Here is a 22,980-nt window from a genome sequence, read left to right as displayed (position 1 = left end):
AGGACATATCAATCAAAGTAATCCTGCAGAGGTGGTCCCAGTATGCAGAAACTCTGACTTTCTGGAAGTGCAGGAATAAATATCCACATGCTGAGGGATGGATGGAGAAGGTTCAGCAGGTCTTCCGACGGGCCTCAGGTATCTTCCATCTTTGTGTGAAAAGAACTGCACTGAACTCACAGGGGAGACTCAATTCAGATTCAGGATCTTGACGTGGCACATCCAGGGTGGGCACAAAGGCATCACACAGCCCTGTGGAGACCGTTTACAAGGATGTGCCTTTGACACGGGCTCCGCTGTGAGGGCCTCTGGGAAGGTCGCCCCACGATGTGCACACTGCTGTCGGCTGATGGCTTTAGCAGCCCCATAATCCTTCCTTTGATGTCCAGGGTCAATGTGATCCTGGTCCCACCAGGGCTACGAGTAGATGCATGAAAAAGAATCTCGCTGTGATCTTTCCTGCAAAGGAAACAGCAATAAAATTTACTGCCCGGTCACAACGGAGGAATTCTTGTAAATGAGTACCTTTGTGTGTGCCTTTGCTCTCGGCTTTGGAGAGAGGACCACGAGCGGAGGACAGGAGGAGACCAGGGCACATCTTACAGCCCCGAGAAGGGGCTTTACAGCTGCACCATGTGCCATTCGCTTTGCTCACACAGGGCTGTGAAAGCCGGCGGCTATAACTTGGGCTCCGTTCACAGGACAGATACTAGAAAGGCAGCCTGTTTCAGCCCCGCACTCACTCCGACTGCTTTCGGGCCGTCCTACACCGTGACAGAGGTATGCACTGCCTGCGTGGCAGGCGTGGCGCCAACGGGTGCAAGCTCGTTCCTGTCGTGTCAGCAGAGCTCTAGCAACACCCACACACAGGGCACATACTCAGGGGCCTCCGCCGCCGGTCAGCTCTGCTGCGGACGCTCGGGCCTGTCTTCGTGCAGCTGCAGCCCCAGCTCCCGAGCCTCCGGGCACTCACAGACAGGAAGGCTTTGCTCTAGGGCTCGACTCCTGTTCCTGCTGAACTGAGCCAGTGTGTAAAATGAGAACTGATATCAGCTCAGTAGGCACCGGAGGGCGGGTCCAATTGACAGCCCGGAGAAGCAGTGCCTCAGCTGGGAGCTTGCTCGGCCTCGTCCCGCGGGCGGCTGCAGAAGACACAGAAACCTGGACTGCAAATACAAGAGAGAGTTCACCGTGCTCGGAAATCACAACAGGGAGTCTCCTTTGAAAGTACCCAGCTCTACTCACACGCCATCGACTGCTGACATGGTCTCACTCGACTTTCGTGATTCACTGGGTTTTAGATTTTTAAAAGAATAATTTTGCAGCTTTCAATACATATGAACTTTCAGACACCGATGTCTAATTAGCGGATTTATATTTCCGTAGACTTTTGGTATGTTCCTTGCATTCGTAACAAGGCAAAGTGCATCCTTGGGGCCAGGCAGGCCCTCATCCTCCAGAATCGTGCTCGGTCCCCGAGCTGACCGCTCAGCAGCGGCCTCTGCCCCGGCAGCTCCAACTTAACTGTCCCCATCTCACCTTCTCTTCAGGTGCAGAACTTAGCCACTGTGAACAAAGCGGAAACCAGTCACTGTTCACCAATCAGCTAAGCTCTGCACCTCGTCAGAGAGGTCGTCGGCTGGGCATAATGAAAGGGCTGGAGAGCATCTTCCAAGGCTGTTGGCTTCTTCTGTTTCCAGAGAGGAGCTATGAGATGCATCTGTTCCCCGAACTGCAGAGAGAGAGTAACTATGGCTTCTGGAGGAGCAGTCAGGGTCGTGGTTGCGTGGTAATCCCTGGCAATGTGATTTTAATCTTAAGTCACAAATCAGCATGCCAGGAACCCAAGCAGCCAGAGCACTTGGGGGCAGCGCCGCAGGGCTGCCCACATCGCACGCACCAGCTTCCTCGGGCACAAGGTGACAGCACCACCACCTCCAGGCCTGCTACACTACCAAATGGGTTTTATTTCTGTTTGCTGTTCATTTACTGGGCGTCCTAGGGGTATAATTTTTAAAAATCAAAGGACTCACAGATGACCATACAAATGCCAGTGCAGCTTTGGAAGATGAAATAAAAAATGCACTGACCAGCTGTTCTGGGGTAGCAGGGGGAAAGGGTGTGCACATGACCCTGTGTTCATCCAGAAGGGCAGGGACAGAGGGGCGGTGAGAAAAGAGCAGGCTTGTGACCGGGACTACTCCTTTGCCTGCTTGGGGGCAAAAAAATCACAATGAAGAACTGCCAAAGCTGTGTAGCCCGCGGTGGTTTCTCCACAATTTGGAACCCAGGGAACATCAAAGGCATAGTCTGCACCACTGTAGTTTCACACACTTCAAGAAACACAAACTCTCCGTGAAATTAAAAATCTGAAGAGAAATACGATTTACACTGATTACTATATGAGGTTGGCAACACATAACTGTGTAACTGTTCTGTCTGTTTTTTAAACTGGCCCGTCGTTGAACAGGCTCTGAAGCTGCCACAGGGGAGCTCTGGGGAAGCCTGCACATAGCTGCTCCGCTACGAGATGCACAATCGTGGCAATTATTCCCACTACTTCCTTTCCTGGCCAACATGGCTCCTTGACTCTTCTGGAAGAACAGAATCGTACTTTAGAAAACCTTTCTCTCTTCAGCATTAGAGTTCTTTCAGATAAATAAGACAGTTAAACGTATTAGACAGAAATGGTTTTTATAAGAGCAAAACATTAGAAGCAAACTAAATGTCCAACAATAGGTTAAGAATATCAACATAAAATATTAAATATCCATTAAAATTATAGAGAAGCTATATTACATGAAAAATGCTTGAAATTTGATGCTAAGTTTTAAAAAAACACAAAATTAGACATACCCTATCTATAATATCATGTAAAACCTTAAAGAAAACCAGAGAGGCAGAGAAATGACAATGTTAGACAAAAAAAAAAAAAAACACTTAGAATCCCACAGTTCTACTTACAAAACTTTTTGTACCATTGCTAAATTACTTTTAGAATGCAGAAATCCACAGTTAAAAACTGCTAAAATGTGAACGTAACAGGTCAGTGCCAAGCACAATTAACAGAGGAAGCAGTTTAAATAATTTAGGACTCCCACTCCAACTCTGCCCCACTCCAGGTAACCTGCCCGCCTGCCAGCAGACACGCAATGTAGAGAAATTCAGGACACTGGGAGGAAGGACCTGCCAGCCTCGCCCACCAGGCGGGGACAGCCCGAGGGACCGCAAGTTCTCACACGGCTGCTCACAGCTCAGGGTGTGGGGAGCCCGCCACACACCCCCGCGTCAGCCTTCCCCTTGAAGACGCGGCTCGCGGTTCCACGAGGCTCTGCAGCGCACCTTCTAACCTACTCAGGATGTTCTCCTGCGAATTCCGTCCCCCACAAATAACAAAACCGGAAGCGGCCAAAACGGCGCCGAGGAAGGCGGTTCCGCCGGGGTGGGCGGCACGGGCTTTCCAGTGGCCGCTCGGCCGGACGAGGTGCCCCCCGCACCCTAAGGGAAGCTGCTGGGGCCCTCGGCTCACCATCTGGCTTACTGACTGACTTAGCGCCTAAGAGGAATCTCAGAGCCGAACAACGGAGAAAGGAAAGAGAGAGAATCACCTCTTTAAAACAACATCTCGGCCACCACCCCGGCTGAGGGTCTGTCCATCTGCTCCCTGCTCAGCTCGAAGCACCTGCGGGCGAGCTGCTGCTGCCGGGCGTCCTCACTCACCATCAGCTCCCCGTAGAGGTAGATGCCCATGGCCTGTGGAAGGCACAGAGGCCAGAGAGCTGAAGGAAAGGCAATCATGTGCCCCCACGCGCTCGAGTGCACAGTCTGCGCTTGTTCCACACGGACTTGCTGGCCTGGAAGTTACAAAGACCCTAGAAAAGATAGACGGCCGAATAGCTGTACTTCAGGAACCTGCAGCTTTCGATCCCCTTCTCTTTCTTGTTCTCACTGCAACCCCCAAGGAATTCTTGGCTATCAATTCCGTCAACAGACCCTGGTGGTTGAACTGACGACACTGCGAGCATTTCTCTAGTGACAGCTGACGAGGACAGGGAGGTTCCCATGGTGACTGACCCCCGTGGAAACCCCCGCAGCTGAAAGAAGCACCCGAGGCGCCGTGGGTATGTCACACAGACACAGGCCATCTTCCCAGGAACGTGTGTGCCTAGCACAGCTGGGGAATGAAGACCACCCCGTCACATGGCGCCACGGGTGGGGAGAGCCATCGGGCCGCCCTGGAAGATGCCTGTTGCTCCAGCCCAGCCTGCCAGCTCCCTTCAACGGGCCCCACTACCGTGGCAAACACTGGCTCTTCTGTTTCGAGAACAATGACTCACATCTGCATTTTTCCTACAGTTTTAAAAACAGCCAGTTATGTTCTGGAAAACCAAAAGATCCACTTGGTTCCGCCTTCTCTCTTGTTCTAAGCTTAGTTATGCTACAGATTACGTTCTCCTGGAGCAAGTTAAAAGAAGGATCTCAAATACAGCGCAAAAATGAAAACTTGGTGGTTAGGGGTCCAAAAATTCTTTCCTGAAAAAGCTACGGTAATCCTTATTTGGCAAAGATCATGGTTCCAAATATACTGCAGTTAATTTTGGTTTTCAGAACAGGCCTTAAGTTGCTCTTACATTTTGTCCTTATACTCCCCTCTGTGTTTCCAAAACACCTCTTGCTTCACTGTGCAAATGTGACATTTCTTCTGGTACAAAGTCGTGTATTTTTCTTTGCGGGAATAACGAGCCCTCACTTGCTGGCTGCCCCCTGTACTCAGGCCGTCTCAAAAGTCCCTTTGTTGCCCCTACCCACAACTCTCCACCCGAACCGAAACATGGCTCCATTCTGTCAGCCCACAGTGCCCGGCAGAAAGCTCACTCAGAGGCATGCACTGGTCACGCCAACATGAACGAGCTGCAGCCAGCTCCCCGCAGCTGACAGAAGCCACGGCACATGCACCACCATGGACAGCCACGCTGGGGGACACGGTGTGGCGGGGTGCTGACCCCCACAGGCTGCGGCCCAGCAGAGGCAGCAAGGAAAACATCTTCCAACGGGTTCGTGCACGCACGTGCTTCCTGTGGGCTCCTTGCAAGGTGATCGCTTTCCCTGGTGAACAGTGAGTTCTCACGGGAAGGAAACTCAGCACAGGGTTCCACCTGGTGTGGCAGGTGCAGATACAGACCAGACTGTCCCAGCCAGCCGGGGCTCTCCCAGTCTAATCTTCATACATACTTCAAGTGAGGGCCACTGAAGGCACAGGTACACACCATGGCATCACTAAGCCACAACCCTGACCTAATGAATCTGAGGTTCAAAGATGCAGAAAGCTCATGAGGTCTGCCCATGCTTCACTGGTAACGGCAGTGGGCCACAGCTACGTCAAACCAAGGGAGCTCCTAAGGGACATGATTCAATGGGATACAAAGACAGAGGAAAAAAATCAGCTCAAAAGTTTGGTAGGTAAGCACCTAACAACTCTTTAAAATCCTTGAAAAATGTTTAAATATTTGTTTTTAAAATAGAGATGTCAACAACTTGGGTCCCTGTGTTAAGTGTACTGCATAGTCAGGGGACAGCATTTGAAGAATCCCCATCTGCTGAAAATTGAAACTTACCTGATCCTCCTGAAGGAACCTCTCCACGTTTCTGTATGCTTTTGTGTATTTGTGCTTAACAACAAGTTCACACCATCGATGGCGAACCTTAAGAAAGGAGAAAATCCAGTAAGCAAAAAACTGGTAGGTTTCCTTGGCCTAACAAGTTTAATGATGGAGAGCCTTTCCTGTTAGAAAAAGTTACTCTCTGAAGTATATAAACGTTGTTGACACTTGTAAATTTCATTTTCATTTAACTTCTTTTACAAAGGAAGGAACCATGAGGTTCCTTCATGAGGAGGGCTGCCAGTCAACTTTAGGGGAAGAAGGTGCATGTTTCACTTAGGGGTTTTGATGTTTTTAAAGACCATTTTGCAAGATAATAGACAAATGCAAAACGTAACTGGGAAATTAAACACACATCCCTAGGCAGCCAGGCTGGTGCTCTGCCCTGCAGGATGCTGTCAACGAAGGTTTCCTTTACAAACCACAACTACTTAATTTCCTGCAATAACCGATTTGGTTCAGCGCTGGTGACTGCAACAATAAACACAGTAAAAGGAGGAAGACGCTGCTCTCCACATTCCTGAGAGGCAAAGCGCACCCTCTGAGGAGCTCAGGGTGCCTGCTGGAGGGGAAGGAAGGGGGGCAGCCCACCCTGACGCAGGCAGATCCTGCCACATGCCCACGGGTGTGGGCTGCAGGTCTGCACAACCTACTGAAAACACAGAAGCTAAGTGTGGGTGCCCTTTAGTAAAGATACGTGACAAAAGGTTTACAAGCAGGAATTTGCCAGGAAACCCTCCCCCAAACCCTACAGACAATAGGGGAGCTGGATCCCAGCACCGGCTGCCTCTGCTGATAAGAGGCAGTCTCGCACCACCCCCCATCTCTAGGCACTTCAGACACATTCTTTACGTGGAGATTCTACCTACATTTGGTTTAAGAATTCAGTCCTGGGCCATTTTCTACTGCATTAAAGCCCTCTCAATTAAATCCGGTGAGCAGTCCACCATTTTATACTCCATTATTGGTTCAACACTAGCCATACATGGAAGTGATTATGTGCATTAAAAAAATAAAAAAGCCTCCTTCCATCACTCTTTGTTTTTACTGCCTTTGAAAGAGGGAGACCCTTTATAGTAATCCATTTGTGGCAACAGTAAAATGTAAGCAATTTCAACATTTTGGCTGGGGCCCCTGTAAATTATATCATTACCCACTGATGGCCGGATCTCTTCTTTAATCCACCATAAATAGATTTACACACAAGCAATTAGGAATGAAATAAAGAAACATCTTTTGGAAAGAATCCTTCCCCTAAGCTACAGTGCACTCTGAGACATGAGGGGGTTCTGGTGGTGGGCCCTTTGCTTACAGGCAGTCAGGCCCTTTGAACTTCTAAGAAAAGGATGCCAACAAACTTTTTATATTCACGAAGGAATTTCAGAGGCACATGGAAATGAGCTAATAGCCTTGGATCATCACAGCAAAAGGGAAGCAGGTTGGGCTGGACAGGTCTTGGAAATCTTTCTACCTTCAACAAAATGTTCTCTTTCCTATATAGCCAATAGAAATTAACACCATAAAAGGGAAAGGGTAGCCCTTAAAATATCTGGAGAAGAACAACTGAACAGAGCTCAGATACTGCACCAACCAGAGAAGAAGCTACCAGAACAACCAAATTCCCGCTCTCGTGCTTTGGTTTGAGTACCAAAGGCTGAGCACTGGACAGAACCCAAATGGGCCCCTTGGATGCCTCCATTTCTCGTTTCTGTCCCAACTCACAGAAACCATCAGTCCCATCCACGCACCAGTGGATGTGTTGTGTCTTTTTGTTTGTGAGCTCTGTGAAAGGAGAAGGCCCCGGCAAGTCAGTGTGGCCCGGTGGGGTGTCCGCCATGCGGCATGAGAGTCAGGGGACTGGGGCCACATGCTTTCACTTCTCACCATTGCACAGGGGGACAGCTGTACCAGCTTTTAGGAGAGACAAGCATAAGAGAACTCTTGTCAGCTTGACAGTGATCTAACGACTTGGATTTTGCAACCTGATCACACCAAGCCTTTGACAAGGACAGCGGTTTATCACTCCAAAACTTGGGGACACTATATTTTTTTAGATCTGATTTTGAGAATGGAGGTATTATTGGCCTCCCATTTTTTTTCTCCCTGTGCTCTCCTTCATCTTATTTACACATACAGAAATAACAAAGCATAAATTAGGGTCTGTTTCCTAGTAGGATAAGGTCCACAGAGGGGCAAAAAGCAGGGCCAGTCCCACTACAACGACTGGAAGAAGATCCAAGAGCTGAGATGACTGAAAGAGGCTCTTTCACAACCAATATGAAGTCAGCATTTCCACTCCCCTTACTGTTAAAAATAGTTAGCTGTCACAAGTAATAAGAGATCTAGTCTTCTGACCCCGACCCCTGAAGGCTAACATGGCGTCCAGGAAATACAGACCAACCCCTCTCTCCACCCCACAAAGAGCAGAAAAAACAACAAGCCTTTTCATTACAAAAGAATTAAACATAATTCAAAATTTCAATGACAGGATGTTTAAAAGACATCACAGAGATGCTGTGTGAGGCTGAGGGCCCAACAGATTATCTCTTGCTTGTGCCCAGGGTTTCTACTTCTCTTCGCATTTCTTTGAGAAACAAAGAAAATTTTTATCTTTTTATCCTCTAAACTGTCCAGGACCCACAATTCGCAAGGCCACTTGTCACACCTGGAACGGGGGTCTTCCTGAAAAGCTGGCAGCAAAGTGACATTTGTCACAATTTCTCCCATCAGTATTTCCACGGTGGGCACTGATGGAATACCTCCTTTCTCCAGATCACTGAGAAACTTAAAAAAAAAATTCCTGACAGAGGTCACCACACTTGTATCTAGCTCCTTCCTCTGTTGATAATGGAGGAAAGTGAAGTTCCCAGTGCTGGGAAGCATCAGAGAATTCAGAAGCAGAGGCAGGTCTCTAAGAAGAAAGCTGTCTGTTCTGTAGATCTGCTCTTCTTTATTTTCTAACTAGTTAATTAGTTAATGGTGGTAGTGGTCACCTTGTCTTTTAACTTCCTCAGTGAGGTGAAAAGTAAACACCACCACATAAGTACATCTGTGGGAACACCCGGGCCCAGCAGGCCTTCCACGGCGTCTATGGCCTCTGACTCCGTTCATTTAGCGTCAGCGTTCCATGGGTGTATACATTATGCTAAAACCAATCAATACTTACACTTTGAATATTCACATTATTCTGCAATGTCTCAAGAGAGATTAAAAAATTTAATGACTTTTTCAACGGTGACTCAGATTCATAAAGTCATTCCAAACTCATGCTAGGAATCACCTGAAAGCCTCGAGCCAGCAAACACCTTAGCCCTGAATTCCAGCAATGGGGTCAGGCCACAGACAGGTAAGGGGTAAGGGGCAAGGGCGAGGGACGGCGGAGCGGGCAGGAAAAGAATAAGAAATCTCGAGAAAATCAGAAAAGGGACGTTTCAGGAGTGGGAAGAGGCAGAGTTGCCCGTGGTGGCGAGCAGCAGGGTCGGAGGACCGAGAGCACCAGCACCTCGTTCCAGCCGCCCCAGAGCGTGCGGTGTCGCAGGGCACTGGAAGCCTTGCCTCTGGAGCACATGCCCATCTTTTCCTCACTGAGTCTTCAGTGCAGACAGCAGCTGGTCTGGCCCACCTCCTGCCAGGACAGGAGTGCATCCACCGCCCACGCCACGCTGAAGGTTCCATAACACAAGCAAAGCATTTAGCAGTCCCTGGCACACGAATGAGGGGGGATGATGATGAAGAAAGGGAACGCGGGTCCCTGACTCTTGCAACAATGAAGATGTGCACACACAGGTGTGGCACCCATTATACTTTGGTCCAACAAAAATTAGCTGGACTAATTAGAACACTTTTCAAAGTGTTCTGCTTAAGGGACGTTGAACAGAAAAATGATATGGGTGGTTGCCTCAGTGCATGGGTGGGTTTTAAATTAGCAGTGCTAATTTACACCTTTGGAAATGAATTCCAGAAGTTTCCAGGTTTCCAAAGCCTCCATGTACAGAGGGTGAGGAGCGCACAAACATCAATGCTCTCCCAGGAGTGCGCACTAATGCAATGGTTCTTTGGGGCTGGGGGCACATGGGAGGGTCTTAGAATTTGGGGTAGGAAGAAGGAAGGGTAAGCCTGCAGAAGCCCATTCATGTCAGACCCACGTTTGGTGATAGGACATTAAAACCCTCCTATAATTCATGTAACTGTAACTGCTCCAGGATGGGGGACCCCCGACCCACAGCAGGGACTCCCCCGGGAGGATGGAGTATATCGGTGGTAACAGGCCCGAGCCACCTGGGAGACCTGAGCAGACATGTGTCCTGGGTATACAAAACACATTTTGCACATGATATGTATACATGTGTATGCACACACACACACACACACACACACACACACACACACACACAGAGAAACAAAAGTTTCTTTTTTAATACTTTCCCTCACTATATGCAACCGCTGACAGTTATTGTTCTTCCTTCTTTATGCTGGCAGGCGACCTACTAAACTGATTTCATGACCCACTGGGTCCTGATCCAGAGCTGTCTCCCCAGGGCGGGGGCTAGAAGAGCCTCTGCCCCTGGGCTGCTGTGGGAACTGCCCCAGGTCGCTGCAGTAAGCGTTAGGATTGTGACTCCCACACAGTAAGTGCTTGTCTTCTTAGCAGGAGTAGCATGTTTCTGGCTTTCATTTCCACTTCAAAAGTTCTATTTCTTGAATTTATAAAAACTTGATAGTATCAACTCCAAGGAAAAGTTTGTTAACTGGTGAAAACCGAAGGAGCAAGGTGCCTGTCAGGTGGGCGTTGAGGAGGTAAGGCACTGGCAGGGAGTGGGAAGCGGGAGGGAGAGGATGGGACGACACAGCCGAGGAAGAAGAGCCGGCCCACCCTGCGCCTAGACTCAGGACTCTGAGACACCAGCGCCAGCGGGAGCCCGCAGAGGAAGCAGGGGCTCCTTCAGGGAGGGGCCTCCTCGAGGCCTGGGGGAGCTGGTACTTCTCATCCACCCTCGGGGAAGTATACCCAGGGGCCAGGCGCCTGGGAATTTTCCAAACCCGTCTGTAAAGACAGCCTTGTCCCAGCATCAGCTCCAGGCACGTGGCATTTCTACCATTTCAAGAACGTTATCACTACCCAAGAGGCCCAGGCGAACTGAACGACTTCTGGCCGGCTCCTCTGATTTCCAGCAGTGCTGGAAAAGCGGGACCTGCCTTGTAGGGTCAAACCACAGCTCAGATTCAGGGACAAGTCCCACGATCCAATGGGCACCTCTGTGATATAACCACACGTACCTCTCACTTAACTGTTCCCTCCTGGAAAAGGAAAGAAAAACTGCTAACAGACAACCCCCCCACCAGCCCCCCAATCTCTTCAATCTGAGAATTTTAACGCATCCAGAACCAACTCTTATTAAACTCTAGAACTCTAGAACAGGGGTTGCCAATTTTTTCTGTCACAGTGAGCATTTATGGCTTCTCACCCCATTTGCCCTTGTATCACAAGATCAGCCCTAGACAATACGTAAAAGAGTGGGCGTGGCTATCTTCAGATAAAACTTTATTTACAAAAAAAAAGGGCAGTGGGCTGGACCAGCCAGCTCTAGTTTGCTGACCCCTGATCTGAAAAGGAAGCCCACGCCTTAGGCTGCCCGAGTGATGTGCTAACCCCCTAAATTCACCAGCACGACGCCAGAGAACACAGAGCTGGGAGGCTCTCACGAGCTGGCTCCGGCCAGCTTCTGCCCATTCTGCCAGGAAATCTAGGGTGTTCTTGAATGTGGGGACTTTTCTTTCCTCTGTGGACTGCACTCCTCTGTACCGAAAAACCTGTGGCATTCGTTTGGAAACAGAGCACCTCTTGGCCTACAGCCCAGCATGAATGCAAGGCGCCACTTGTGGGTAGGGGATCCAACACTGAGGAAATGCGAACTTTAGGAAGAATAATCCCCTCAACCAGGTCACTCCCAATCTCCCTCGCTGACCAGACTCTTCCTCTGCAAATCACTACACCCCCCAGACCCTGTGTTCATTAACACTTTACAATTCTCAATGCTCTTTTATACCTTTTATCTCAAGTTTCTGTTTTTTTTTTTTTTGGTCTTCAATTTTAGTGTGTTCTCCATGAAGCTACTTCAAAGAAATAATTCTTACATGAGAATGCTCCCCAACAAGCTGCTTATTATCTTATGGACTAATTTTCCAAAGGAGTTTTCAGACTTTACTTAAACATAATTCTTCTTTCAATAAAAATGTAATCTGTAACTCCAGTACATATAAAGACATATTAGGGAGAAAAACATAAGTGGGTTATTCAAGCAGTTTAAATCAGTCCGGTAGAAAACATCTTAAATTAAACACTAAACCCCCTTGGCTGGGGGGTGTGGGGGGCTGGGTTCCTTTGAGGTGGAGTCTGCAAACCAGGGTCTTACAGAAGCCTAACTGTGCCTGAAGAGTAAGTGGAGTCGCAGAGGCTGAGCAGACGCGCTGCAGGGTTAGACAAAACAGCTCAGTGTTAACAACTTGGCTAACACCCCAAACCTGGCTCTGGTAGCCACTGTGCCATCAACAAAGCACATTACACAGTCAAGGTCGGACTCAGAAAATCAGCTGGGTTGCTTCTGCCACTGCAAGCCTGGAGCCAGGGTTTGTTTTGGTGCATACTCGCTGCCACGCTTGAAAAAGCACCTGTGGCTCCTGCACACAGCTGCTTCCCTTGCTTTATTTTTGAATAGTAAAAATTATAAACAGGTAGCTTTACATATAAACAACATGGATATATTATTTTGTGTTTTTCCTTATTCTCCATTTGCTGCCGTTGGATTTACTAGCTTAGTGTGGCCCATATACTTTAACGTAATAACAACTGCAGGGCATCCCCTTATTAATATACTACAGTTCCATTTGTCTTTCAATCCTCTGACGATGCCAGAAAGTCCATCTCAATCAACTGTGTCCCAGAAAGTCCCAAAATGTGTTAATAGCCTTTAGCTTTTTACCAAGAAGGCTATGAGGGGTCAAGTCAACAGAGGTCAAGGACATCTGCTGTGACCCCACCTCATCCAGCACACCCTAGGTTAGTGGAATGACCTGATATTGATATGTCCACATCCCGTAACTCACCTCTTGGGCCCAGAATTCCTCAGCTCCACCCGCTTCCCCATGGGTCACTCTCTCAGAGCTGTGTCTTACATCCTCTCCAGCCCAATGTTCTTTGAAACTGCTGTCTCCTTATTCAGTAGTTTATGTCTTTACTAACAATAAAGTGCAAGCTCAGTGAGAGCATGGGCCTGGGAGCCTTCAGGCTATCTCCAGGCCCTGTCTCAATGCCTGGCACATAAGTAGCTGCTTAATAAATGTTTCTGAATGAACGTACCATTTAAAAAACTCAGAATGCTTTTCAGCTACTTTGAAATTATAATGCACAGTTGGAAGCTGTAAAATGCTTTGAAGAATGCCACCCATCCTATTTATGACAGGAAGCACTCCTCTTTTTAAGTCCTTTTGATTTCAGAATTTACTGTTGAAGGGAAAAAAAAATCTGTCCAGGGAACACGGTCTGGGAAGCCCATTAAACCTCATTTTGAGTTCCATTTTATAATCTGTAAACAGAAAGACCAAGGCTCATGGCTTTTGTGAGTTAATAAGTCTAACACTGCAATAAACAAACCTACTTTTTCAATTTGTGTCCTTAAATTAGATTTAACGTTGCTTTAAAGTGAGTTTACTGCTGGTGAGGGAAGCCTGTCTGGCAGCCTGGGCATGGGGAGGCCTTCCTAGAGCAGCTCCAGAACAGCCTTTCCAGCAAGTATTTCATTTAGGGGCATCTATAACGGTCCAGGATGTCTCATCTGCTCATTCGCATGAGAAAAGATGAGGGCACAGTTGAGTGTACAGTTGTCACATAAAGATTTCCAACACTTCTCTTCTCCTTCTCTCTCTCACCTTACAAGCTCCTTACTCTCAAAGGGCTGAGATCTTAACACTGTTTTAACTAAAGGGAATGAAAAGTTGCTCTGTGTACTGCCACAAAGCCAGGCTAGTAAACCCCCTTCGCCCTGAAGTTAAGACAACAAACAAGGCAGCGGAGGCTCTCAGCTCTTTTTCAAGGGCTCTTCCTAACCTTGCTTGAGTCAGACCCTAAAGCTCTCTGCTCTATGTTAACTGGTTATAGCCGGTAATAACGGGTTTTACCAGTTATAACTAGAGCTGTGGCAACGTGCAAAACAGGGATCGTCCAAACCTGCTATCGGGATCATCACACCAAGTGTGCACGTGGAGAGTGACGGTGAGGATCCAAGGTGATGACAAACATCGAGTTTTATATGTTCTCTCAGGCAAATTCCAACCTTTCTTCCTTCTCCTATGTATATACTACTTCATTTAATGACATTAATGCTATTCAAGGCAGCTGGCTCCAAAAAGTAGAACTCAGTAGCCCATGTTGAGTCCACCCTGAAATACAGCACGGTGAGCCTTCCCTCCCTATCAAAACGGCACACTAAATGGTAAAACATTCCAATATGGAATTCCACCTCCTTTCCTCATTTCATTAACATACGACACATGGCCTTTGCTGAAAAAAGAACTTTTACTGTTGGCAGAAAACTGACCATGGGTTACTTCCTCTGAGAAACTCTGAAGGGACACCCGTGCTTTCTCTCCATTTCCTCAGGGGCGGACGTGACTGACTCCGGAGGGCCTCACCAAGTCTGACAAAAAGGTTCGCTCCCTCCTGAAGGGGTTTCCCTACAGCTTTAGTTATCCAATCACCTTATCCTGTCATATACTAGTCACTCTATTCCAGAATACCTGGAGATCCAGGAAATGTCATTCTCCAAAAAAATAAGTACTGGGTATTAAGGATGAAGTGGTGAATAAAACAGACAAGATCCTGCCCTCTTTGAGCTTACAGTTCAATAGAAAGTCTAAGAAAAATCCAGTAAACAGGCAGGAGCAGACTCATGTTAGTGACAAACGCCCTGACAGGAGATAACAGGGTGCAATGAGGGCAACGGGAGTGACCCAGGGATGTAGTCAGGAGACTCCCTAAGAAAGGGCCACTCAAACTAAGAGACAAAGGAAGAAAAGACACCAACTGCTGAACGGGGCAGCCTAAGCTCAGTCGATTTCCAGCCTTACCACATGTTCCATGAAAAAATTCAACCCTCCCTTACCCATTTCTTCTTAGTGGCTATTTCTTCCAATACCTTCCTTACGGAAGCTAGAGAAATGGACTTTAAAAATTAAACCCGAAGACTTAAATGTAAGAGCTAAAACTATAAAACTCTTAGAAGAAGACACAGACATAAATCTTCTAGACATTGGATTAGGCACTGGTTTCCTAGATTTGACACCAAAAGCACAAGCAGAATAAGAAAATACAGGTGAATCGGATGGCTTCAAAATTAAAACTTCTGTGCTTCAAAGGACACTTTCAAGAATGTGAAAAGACAACCTAAGAAAATGAGAGAACATTTTTGCAAATCATATACCTGATAAGGGTCTTGTATCTAAAATATACAAAAAACTATTATAATTCAATAATAAAAAGAAAAACCTGTTTAAAAATGAGCAAAAGATCTGACTAGGCATTTTTCCAAAGATGTATAAATGGCCAATAAACAGATGAAAAGATGCTGACCATAATTAGTTAATAGGGAAATGAAAATCAAAACCACAATGAGAGGGGCCCCGTGCAGCATCGATGCCTGGGAGACGATGCTCTAGAGGCAGGGGTCCCTGTAGGAAGTTGCCACTCCCCTAGGGCACTGCTCCACGCTTCAGCCACCTCCCACCCTGGCTTTCTTTCACCACCACCCACTGTACTTTGTGTCTTGTCACTCCCGAGTCATCTTACCTCCGGTTTTCCAGAAAACAATTCGGATTTTCTTGTAATTCCTGTGCATTTCCAGTACTGCCGACAGAAGTAAACGCATGGATGAACGGGCTGAACAAAAATTCTGGAGGTTGGGAAGTTACGATCAACGCTAAGACCCAGCTCCACCCTATGGTCAGCAAGCTCCAGTGCTGGATGCCCCATGTCAAAGAACTAGCAAGACAGCAACACAACCCCTCCATTAGCAGAGAGGCTGCGCAAAATCATACTAAGTTCACAGACATCCCAACACACACCACCAGATGCAGCCCAGCCCACCAGAAAGACAAGATCCAGCCCCACCCTCCAGAACACAGGCACCAGTCCCCTCAACCAGGAAGCCTACATAAGCCACTGAAACAACCTTAACCACTGAGGGCAGACACCAAAAGCAACGGGAACTACGAACCTGCAGCCTGCGAAAAGGAGACCCCAAACCCAGTAAGTTAAGCAAAATGAGAAGACAGAGAAATGTGCAGCAGATGAAGGAGCAAGGTAAAAACCCACCAGACCAAACAAATGAAGAGGAAATAGGCAGTCTACCTGAAAAAGAATTCAGAGTAATAATAGTAAAGATATCCAAAACCTTGGAAGTAGAATGGAGAAAATATAAGAAACGTTTAACAAGGACCTAGAAAAACTAAAGAGCAAACAATAATGAACAATACAATAAGTGAAATTAAAAATTCTCTAGAAGGAATCAGTAGCAGAATAACTGAGGCAGAAGAACAGATAAGTGACCTGGAAGATAAAATAGTGGAAATAACTACCGCAGAGCAGAATAAAGAAAAAACAATGAAAAGAATTGAGGACAGTCTCATAGACCTCTGGGACAACATTAAACGCACCAACTTTTGAATTATAAGGGGCCCAGAAGAAGAAGAGAAAAAGAAAGAGTCTGAGAAAATACTTGAAGAGATTACAGTTGAAAAGTTCCCTAACATGGGAAAGGAAACAGTCAATCAAGTCCAGGAAGTGCAGAGAGTCCCATGCAGGATAAATCCAAGGAGAAACACGCCAAGACACATATTAATGAAATGATCAAAACTTAAATACAAAGAAAACATATTAAAACCGGCAAGGGAAAAGCAACAAATAACATACAAAGGAATCCCCATAATAACCGGTTAACAGCTGATCTTTCAGCAGAAACTCTGCAAGCCAGAAGGCAGCAGCAGCAGGACATATTTAAAGTGATGGAAGGGAAAAACCTACAACCAAGATTACTCTACCCGGCAAGGATCTCATTCAGATTCGATGGAGAAATTAAAACCTTTACAGACAAAACAAAAGTTAAGAGAATTCAGCACCACCAAACAAGCTTTACAACAAATGCTAAAGGAACTTCTCTAGGCAGGAAACACAAGAGAAGGAAAAGACCTGCAAAAACAAACCCAAAACAATTAAGAAAATGGTAATACGAACATACATATCAATAATTACCTTAAATGTAAATGGATTACCATTTGGTCTTGTGTCCAACCAAAAGACAGACTGGCTGAATGGATACAAAAACAAGACCCATATATATGCTGTCTCCAAGAGACCCACTTCAGACCTAGGGACACACACAGACTAAAAGTGAGGGGATGGAAAAAGATATTCCATGCAAATGGAAATCAAAAGAAAGCTGGAGTAGCAATTCTCATATCAGACAAAATAGACTTTAAAGACTATTACAAGAGACAAAGAAGGACACCACATAACAATCAAAGGATCAAACCAAAAAGAGGACATAACACTTGTAAATATTTATGCACCCAACAAACAAGCATCACAATACATAAGGCAAACGATAACAGCCATAAAAGAGGAAATTGACAGTAACACAATCATAGTAGGGGACTTTAACACCCCACTTTCAGCAATGGACAGATCATCCAAAATGAAAATAAATAAGGAAACACAAGCTTTAAATGATACATTAGACAAGATGGACTTAATTGATATTTATAGGACATTCCATCCAAAAGCAACAGAATACACTTTCTTCTCAAGTGCTCATGAGGATTCTCCAGGATAGATCTATCCTATTCTCCAGGACAGATCATATCTTGGGTCACAAATCAAGCCTTGGTAAATTTAAGAAAACTGAAATCGTATCAAGTATCTTTTCTGACCACAACGCTATGACACTAGGTATCAATTACAGGAAAAATACTGTAAAAAATACAAACGCATGGAGGCTAAACAATACGCTACTAAATAACCAAGAGATCACTGAAGAAATCAAAGAGGAAATCAAAAAATACCTAGGAACAAATGACAATGAAAACACGATGACCCAAAACCTATGGGATGCAGCAAAAGCAGTTCTAAGAGGGAAGTTTATAGCAATACAATCCTACCTCAAGAAACAAGAAAAATCTCAAGTAGACAACCTAACCTTACACCTAAAGCAGTTAGAGAAAGAAGAACAAAATAACCCCCCAAAGTTAGCAGAAGGAAAGAAATCGTAAAGATCAGATCAGAAATAAATGAAAAAGAAATGAAGGAAATGATAGCAAAGATCAATAAAACTAAAAGCTGCTTCTTTGAGAAGATAAACAAAATTGATAAACCATTAGCCAGACTCATCAAGAAAAAAAGGGAGAAGACTCAAATCAATAGAATTAGAAATGAAAAAGGAGAAGTAACCACTGACACTGCAGAAATACAAAGGATCATGAGAGATTACTGCAAGCAACTCCACGCCAATAAAATGCACAACCTGGAAGAAATGGACACATTCTTAGAAAACCACAACCTTCTGAGACTGAACCAGGAAGAAACAGAAAATATAAACAGACCAATCACAAGTAATGAAATTGAAACTGTGATTAAAAATCTTCCAACAAACAAAAGCCCAGGACCAGATGGCTTCACAGGCACATTCTATCAAACATTTAGAGAAGAGCTAACACCTACCCTTCTCAAACTCTTCCAAAATATAGCAGAGTGAGGAACACTCCCAAACTCATTCTACGAGGCCACCATCAACCTGATACCAAAACCAGACGAAGATGTCACAAAAAAAAGTAAGCTATAGGCCAATATCACTGAAGAACATAGATGCAAAAATCCTCAACAAATACTAGCAAACAGAATCCAACAGCATATTAAAAGGCTCATACACTATGATCAAGTGTGGTTTATCCCAGGAATGCTAGGATTCTTCAATATATGCAAATCAATCAATGTGATAAACGATATTAACAGATTGAAGGAAAAAAACCATATGATCATCTCAATAGATGCAGAAAAAGTTTTTGACAAATATCAACACCCATTTATGATAAAAACCCTCCAGAAAGTAGGCAGAGAGAGAAGCTACCTCAACATAATAAAGGCCATATGTGACAAACCCACAGCCCACATCATCCTCAATGGTGAAAAACTGAAACCATTTCCTCTAAGATCAGGAACAAGACAAGGGTGCCCACTCTCACCACTATTATTCAACATAGTTTTGGAAGTTCTAGCCACAGAAATCAGAGAAGAAAAAGAAATAAAAGGAATCCAAATCGGAAAAGAAGAAGTAAAACTGTCACTGTTTGCAGATGACATGATACTATACATAGAGAATCCTAAAGATGCTACCAGAAAACTAGTAGAGCTAATCAATTAATTTGGTAAAGTAGCAGGATACAAAATTAATGCACAGAAATCTCTGGTATTCCTATACACTAATGAAGAAAAATCTGAAAGAGAAATTAAGGAAACACTCCCATTTACCACTGCAATACAAAGAATAAAATACCTTGGAATAAACCTACCTAAGGAGACAAAAGATCTGTATAAAGAAAACTATAAAACACTGATGAAAGAAATTAACGATGATACAAACAGATGGAGAGATATACCACGTTCTTAGACTGGAAGAATCAACACTGTGAAAATGACTCTACTACCCAATCTATGGATTCAATGCAATCCCTATGAAACTACCCATGGTTATTTTTCACACAACTAGAACAAAAAATTTCACAATTTGTATGGAAACACAAAAGACCCTGAATAGCCAAAGCAATTCTGAAAAAAGAAAAACAGAGCTGGAGAAATCAGGCTCACTGACTTCAGACTATACTACAAAGCTACAGTAATCAAGACAGTATGGTACAGTCACAAAAACAGAAATATAGATCAATGGAACAGGATAGAAAGCCCAGAGATAAACCCATGCACATATGGTCACCTTATCTTTGATAAAGGAGGCAAGAATATATAATGGAGAAATGACAGCCTCTTCAATAAGTGGTGCTGGGAAAACTGGACAGCTACATGTAAAAGAATGAAATTAGAACACTCCCCAACACCATACACAAAAGTAAACTCAAAATGGATTAAAGACCTAAATGTAAGGCCAGACACTCTAAAACTCTTAGAGGAAAACATAGGCAGAACACTCTATGACATAAATCACAGCAAGATCCTTTTTGACCCACCTCCTAGAGAAATGGAAATAAAAACAAAAATAAACAAATGGGACCTAATGAAACTTAAAAGCTTTTGCACAGCAAAGGAAACCATAAGCAAGATGAAAAGACAACCCTCAGAATGGGAGAAAATATCTGCAAATGAAGCAACTGACAAAGGATTAATCTCCAAAATATACAAGCAGCTCACACAGCTCAATATCAAAAAAACAAACAACCCAATCCAAAAATGGGCAGAAGACCTAAATAGACATTTATCCCAAGAAGATATACAGAGTACCAACAAACACATGAAAGGATGCTCAACATCACTAATCATTAGAGAAATGAAAATCAAAACTACAATGAGGTATCACCTCACACCGGTGAGAACGGCCATCATCAAAAACTCTACAAACAATAAATGCTGGAGAGGGTGTGCAGAAAAGGGAACCCTCCTGCACTATTGGTGGGAATGTAAATTGATACAGCCACTATGGAGAACAGTATGGAGGTTCCTTAAAAAACTAAAAATAGAACTACCATATGACCCAGCAATCCCACTACTGGGCATATACCCAGAGAACACCATAATTCAAAGAGACATGTACCACAGTGTTCACTGCAGCACTATTTGCAATAGCCAGGACATGGAAGCAACCTAAGTGTCCATCGACAGATGAATGTGGCACATATATACAATGGAATATTTCTCAGCCATAAAAAGAAACGAAATTGAGTTATTTGTAGTGAGGTGGATGGACCTAGATAGAGTCTGTTATACACAGTGAAGTCAGTTAGAAAGAAGAAAAGAAATACCATATGCTAATACATATATATGGAATCTAAAAAAAAAAAAAAAAAAGTTCTGATGAACCTCGGGGCAAGACAGGAATAAAGACGCAGACGTAGAGAATGGACTTGAGGACATGGGGAGGGGGAAGGGTAAGCTGGGACAAAGTGAGAGAGTGGCATGGACATATATACACTACCAAATGTAAAACAGATAGCTAGTGGGAAGCAGCTGCATAGCACAGGGAGATCACCTCGGTGCTTTGTGACCACCTAGGGCGGTGGGATAGGGAAGGTGGGAGGGAGACGCAAAAGGGAGGGGATATGGGGATATATGTATACATATAGCTGATTCACTTTGTTATACAGCAGAAACTAACACAACACTGTAAAGCAATTATACTCCAATAAAGATGTTTAAAAACAAAAAACAAAAAAACCCACAATGAGATAGGTCTTCACACCCAGTAGGATGGCTAAAATGAAAGACAGACAATAACAAATAATGACAAGGATGAAGAAACACTGGAACCCCCATACACTGCTGGTAAAGATGTAAAATGGTGCTCTGTAAAACAGTCTGGCAGTTCCTTATAAAGTTAAACAAACTAACCATATAAGCCAGCCGATTCTAATCCTTAGGTTAAGTCCCAAAAGAAGTGAAAATTTACGTCCACACAAAACACTGCACCCAAATGTTCATAGCAGCATTACACATAACAGCCACAAAATCCAAATGTCTATCAACTGATGAACAGTTAAACAAAAGGGGTTTACCTATACCATCGAAAGTATTTGGAATAAAAAGCAAAGAAGTATTGATACGTGCAAAACATGGATGATTCCTGAAGACAGTATGCTAAGTGAAAAGAAGCCATTCACAAAAGGTATGTGATCCCATTTACATGAAAGTCCAGAGTAAGCAAATCTGTAGACACAGAAAGATTAGTCTGGTTGCCAAGGACTGGAGTGCGGGGGGAGATGGGAATGACAACTAAATGGTACAGGGTTTCTTTGGGATCGGATGATGAACACATTCTACAATTGACTGTGGTGATGGTTACACAGCTCTGTGAATACATACTAAAAACTACTGTTGTGCACTTCGAAATGGGTTAATTGTATGGTATATGAATTATTTCTCAAAAAACGTTGCTATTAAAAACAACCCTAGAGTCAAGCTGGGGGAGGCGATTTCAGGAAATGGTACTACTGTACGCAGTCAGTTCCTGAGGAGACTGCCTGCTGTCCTGACAGTGGAGCCAGGGCGACAAGCCTGCTCTGGGCTGCTGCTGCTGGCTGGCTGCTCTCCCCAGTGCCTGTAGATCTCCACGCTCAGCGTGGTCATCTGCTCCTACCCACAGAGGGGCACGATCAGTTGGTCTGTGGAACACAATTCCATGTGGTTCAAAGCTGCAGCAAAGCAACATGTAGACCAAGTAGCTTTAAAAATCATTTTTAGTGCCACCCCATAAAGTCTGCTGATCTTTAAATGTCATACCCTGACAAACATACAAAATACCATCATTTGCACATAAACGGGGGTCCTTTCATTTTTTAAAACAATTTGAATTCAGTACAATTGTTTTCTCTTGGCTATCAGGTACCAGCACAAACATTCGCCCATAAGAGGCATAAGCTGCCAGGGAATCTCGTGGGATCTATGGAGCACCACCTCCTCCCTAAAGGGCAGGTTCAGGGACCATACTTAGGCCGCTGACGCTGTGGGAGGCTCCCACAGACTCTAGGAATAGCTCATTTTATCTACAGCCTGAAGGTTCCACAGCTTGAAGGCCAGAGAGAGCGAACTCTCAAATCCTGGTGTACCATGGAACTAGAGAGCACAGGAGGGTGCACCGGAAAGGCACCAGAGGGAAGAAGAGCAATCTGGAAAGATATTTTGGCAAAAGTGAGCCCTCTATTTTAGGGCACTGAAGGCAAACTTTACATGGGAATATGACTCTATAATTGTGAAAGAAAATGGCACTGGCTCACAGACAACTGTGTGCTTTTTTGGGGTGTGGATTTCAGTACAGAACTCTAATACAAAAATATATAAACTATTGATGGAGGTATAAAGAACCCAGAAACACCAATAAAACCCCACATGTTGATTTTACTCACAACAACATTAAAGACAAAAGGAATAGGAGATGTAGATGGGTTTGGGGCACTATCAAAAGAAGCGCATCAGGGCAATGTTATTTATAACCCAAAAAATGTGTACATCTCCACATCTGTCTGAGAAAATCTGTACAGACTTGCAGGGCGGGGG

The 22,980-nt window shown here is 44.9% G+C and overlaps 1 protein-coding gene across 1 annotated transcript in view; it reads right to left on the bottom strand.

Annotated features, from left to right (window-relative positions):
* Positions 1–263: 263 nt before the first annotated feature.
* The window catches only part of AOPEP (aminopeptidase O (putative)), a 379,363-nt gene continuing 356,646 nt past the window's right edge, over positions 264–22,980 (bottom strand). Inside the window, exons 15-17 of the mRNA XM_082469690.1 lie at positions 5,616–5,702; positions 3,609–3,753; positions 264–459 (exon numbers count right to left, since the gene is read on the bottom strand). Of these exons, the coding sequence (XP_082325816.1) occupies positions 3,613–3,753; positions 5,616–5,702 (228 nt within the window). The 3' untranslated portion in view covers positions 264–459; positions 3,609–3,612. The remainder of the gene's footprint in view (positions 460–3,608; positions 3,754–5,615; positions 5,703–22,980) is intronic.

Source organism: Balaenoptera physalus (genome assembly GCF_965194825.1).
Source record: "Balaenoptera physalus genome assembly, chromosome: 7".
In the NCBI taxonomy this organism is placed as follows: domain Eukaryota; kingdom Metazoa; phylum Chordata; class Mammalia; order Artiodactyla; family Balaenopteridae; genus Balaenoptera; species Balaenoptera physalus.
Note: the sequence above shows the minus strand (reverse complement) of the source record. Positions and strands in the feature narration are given on the sequence as shown.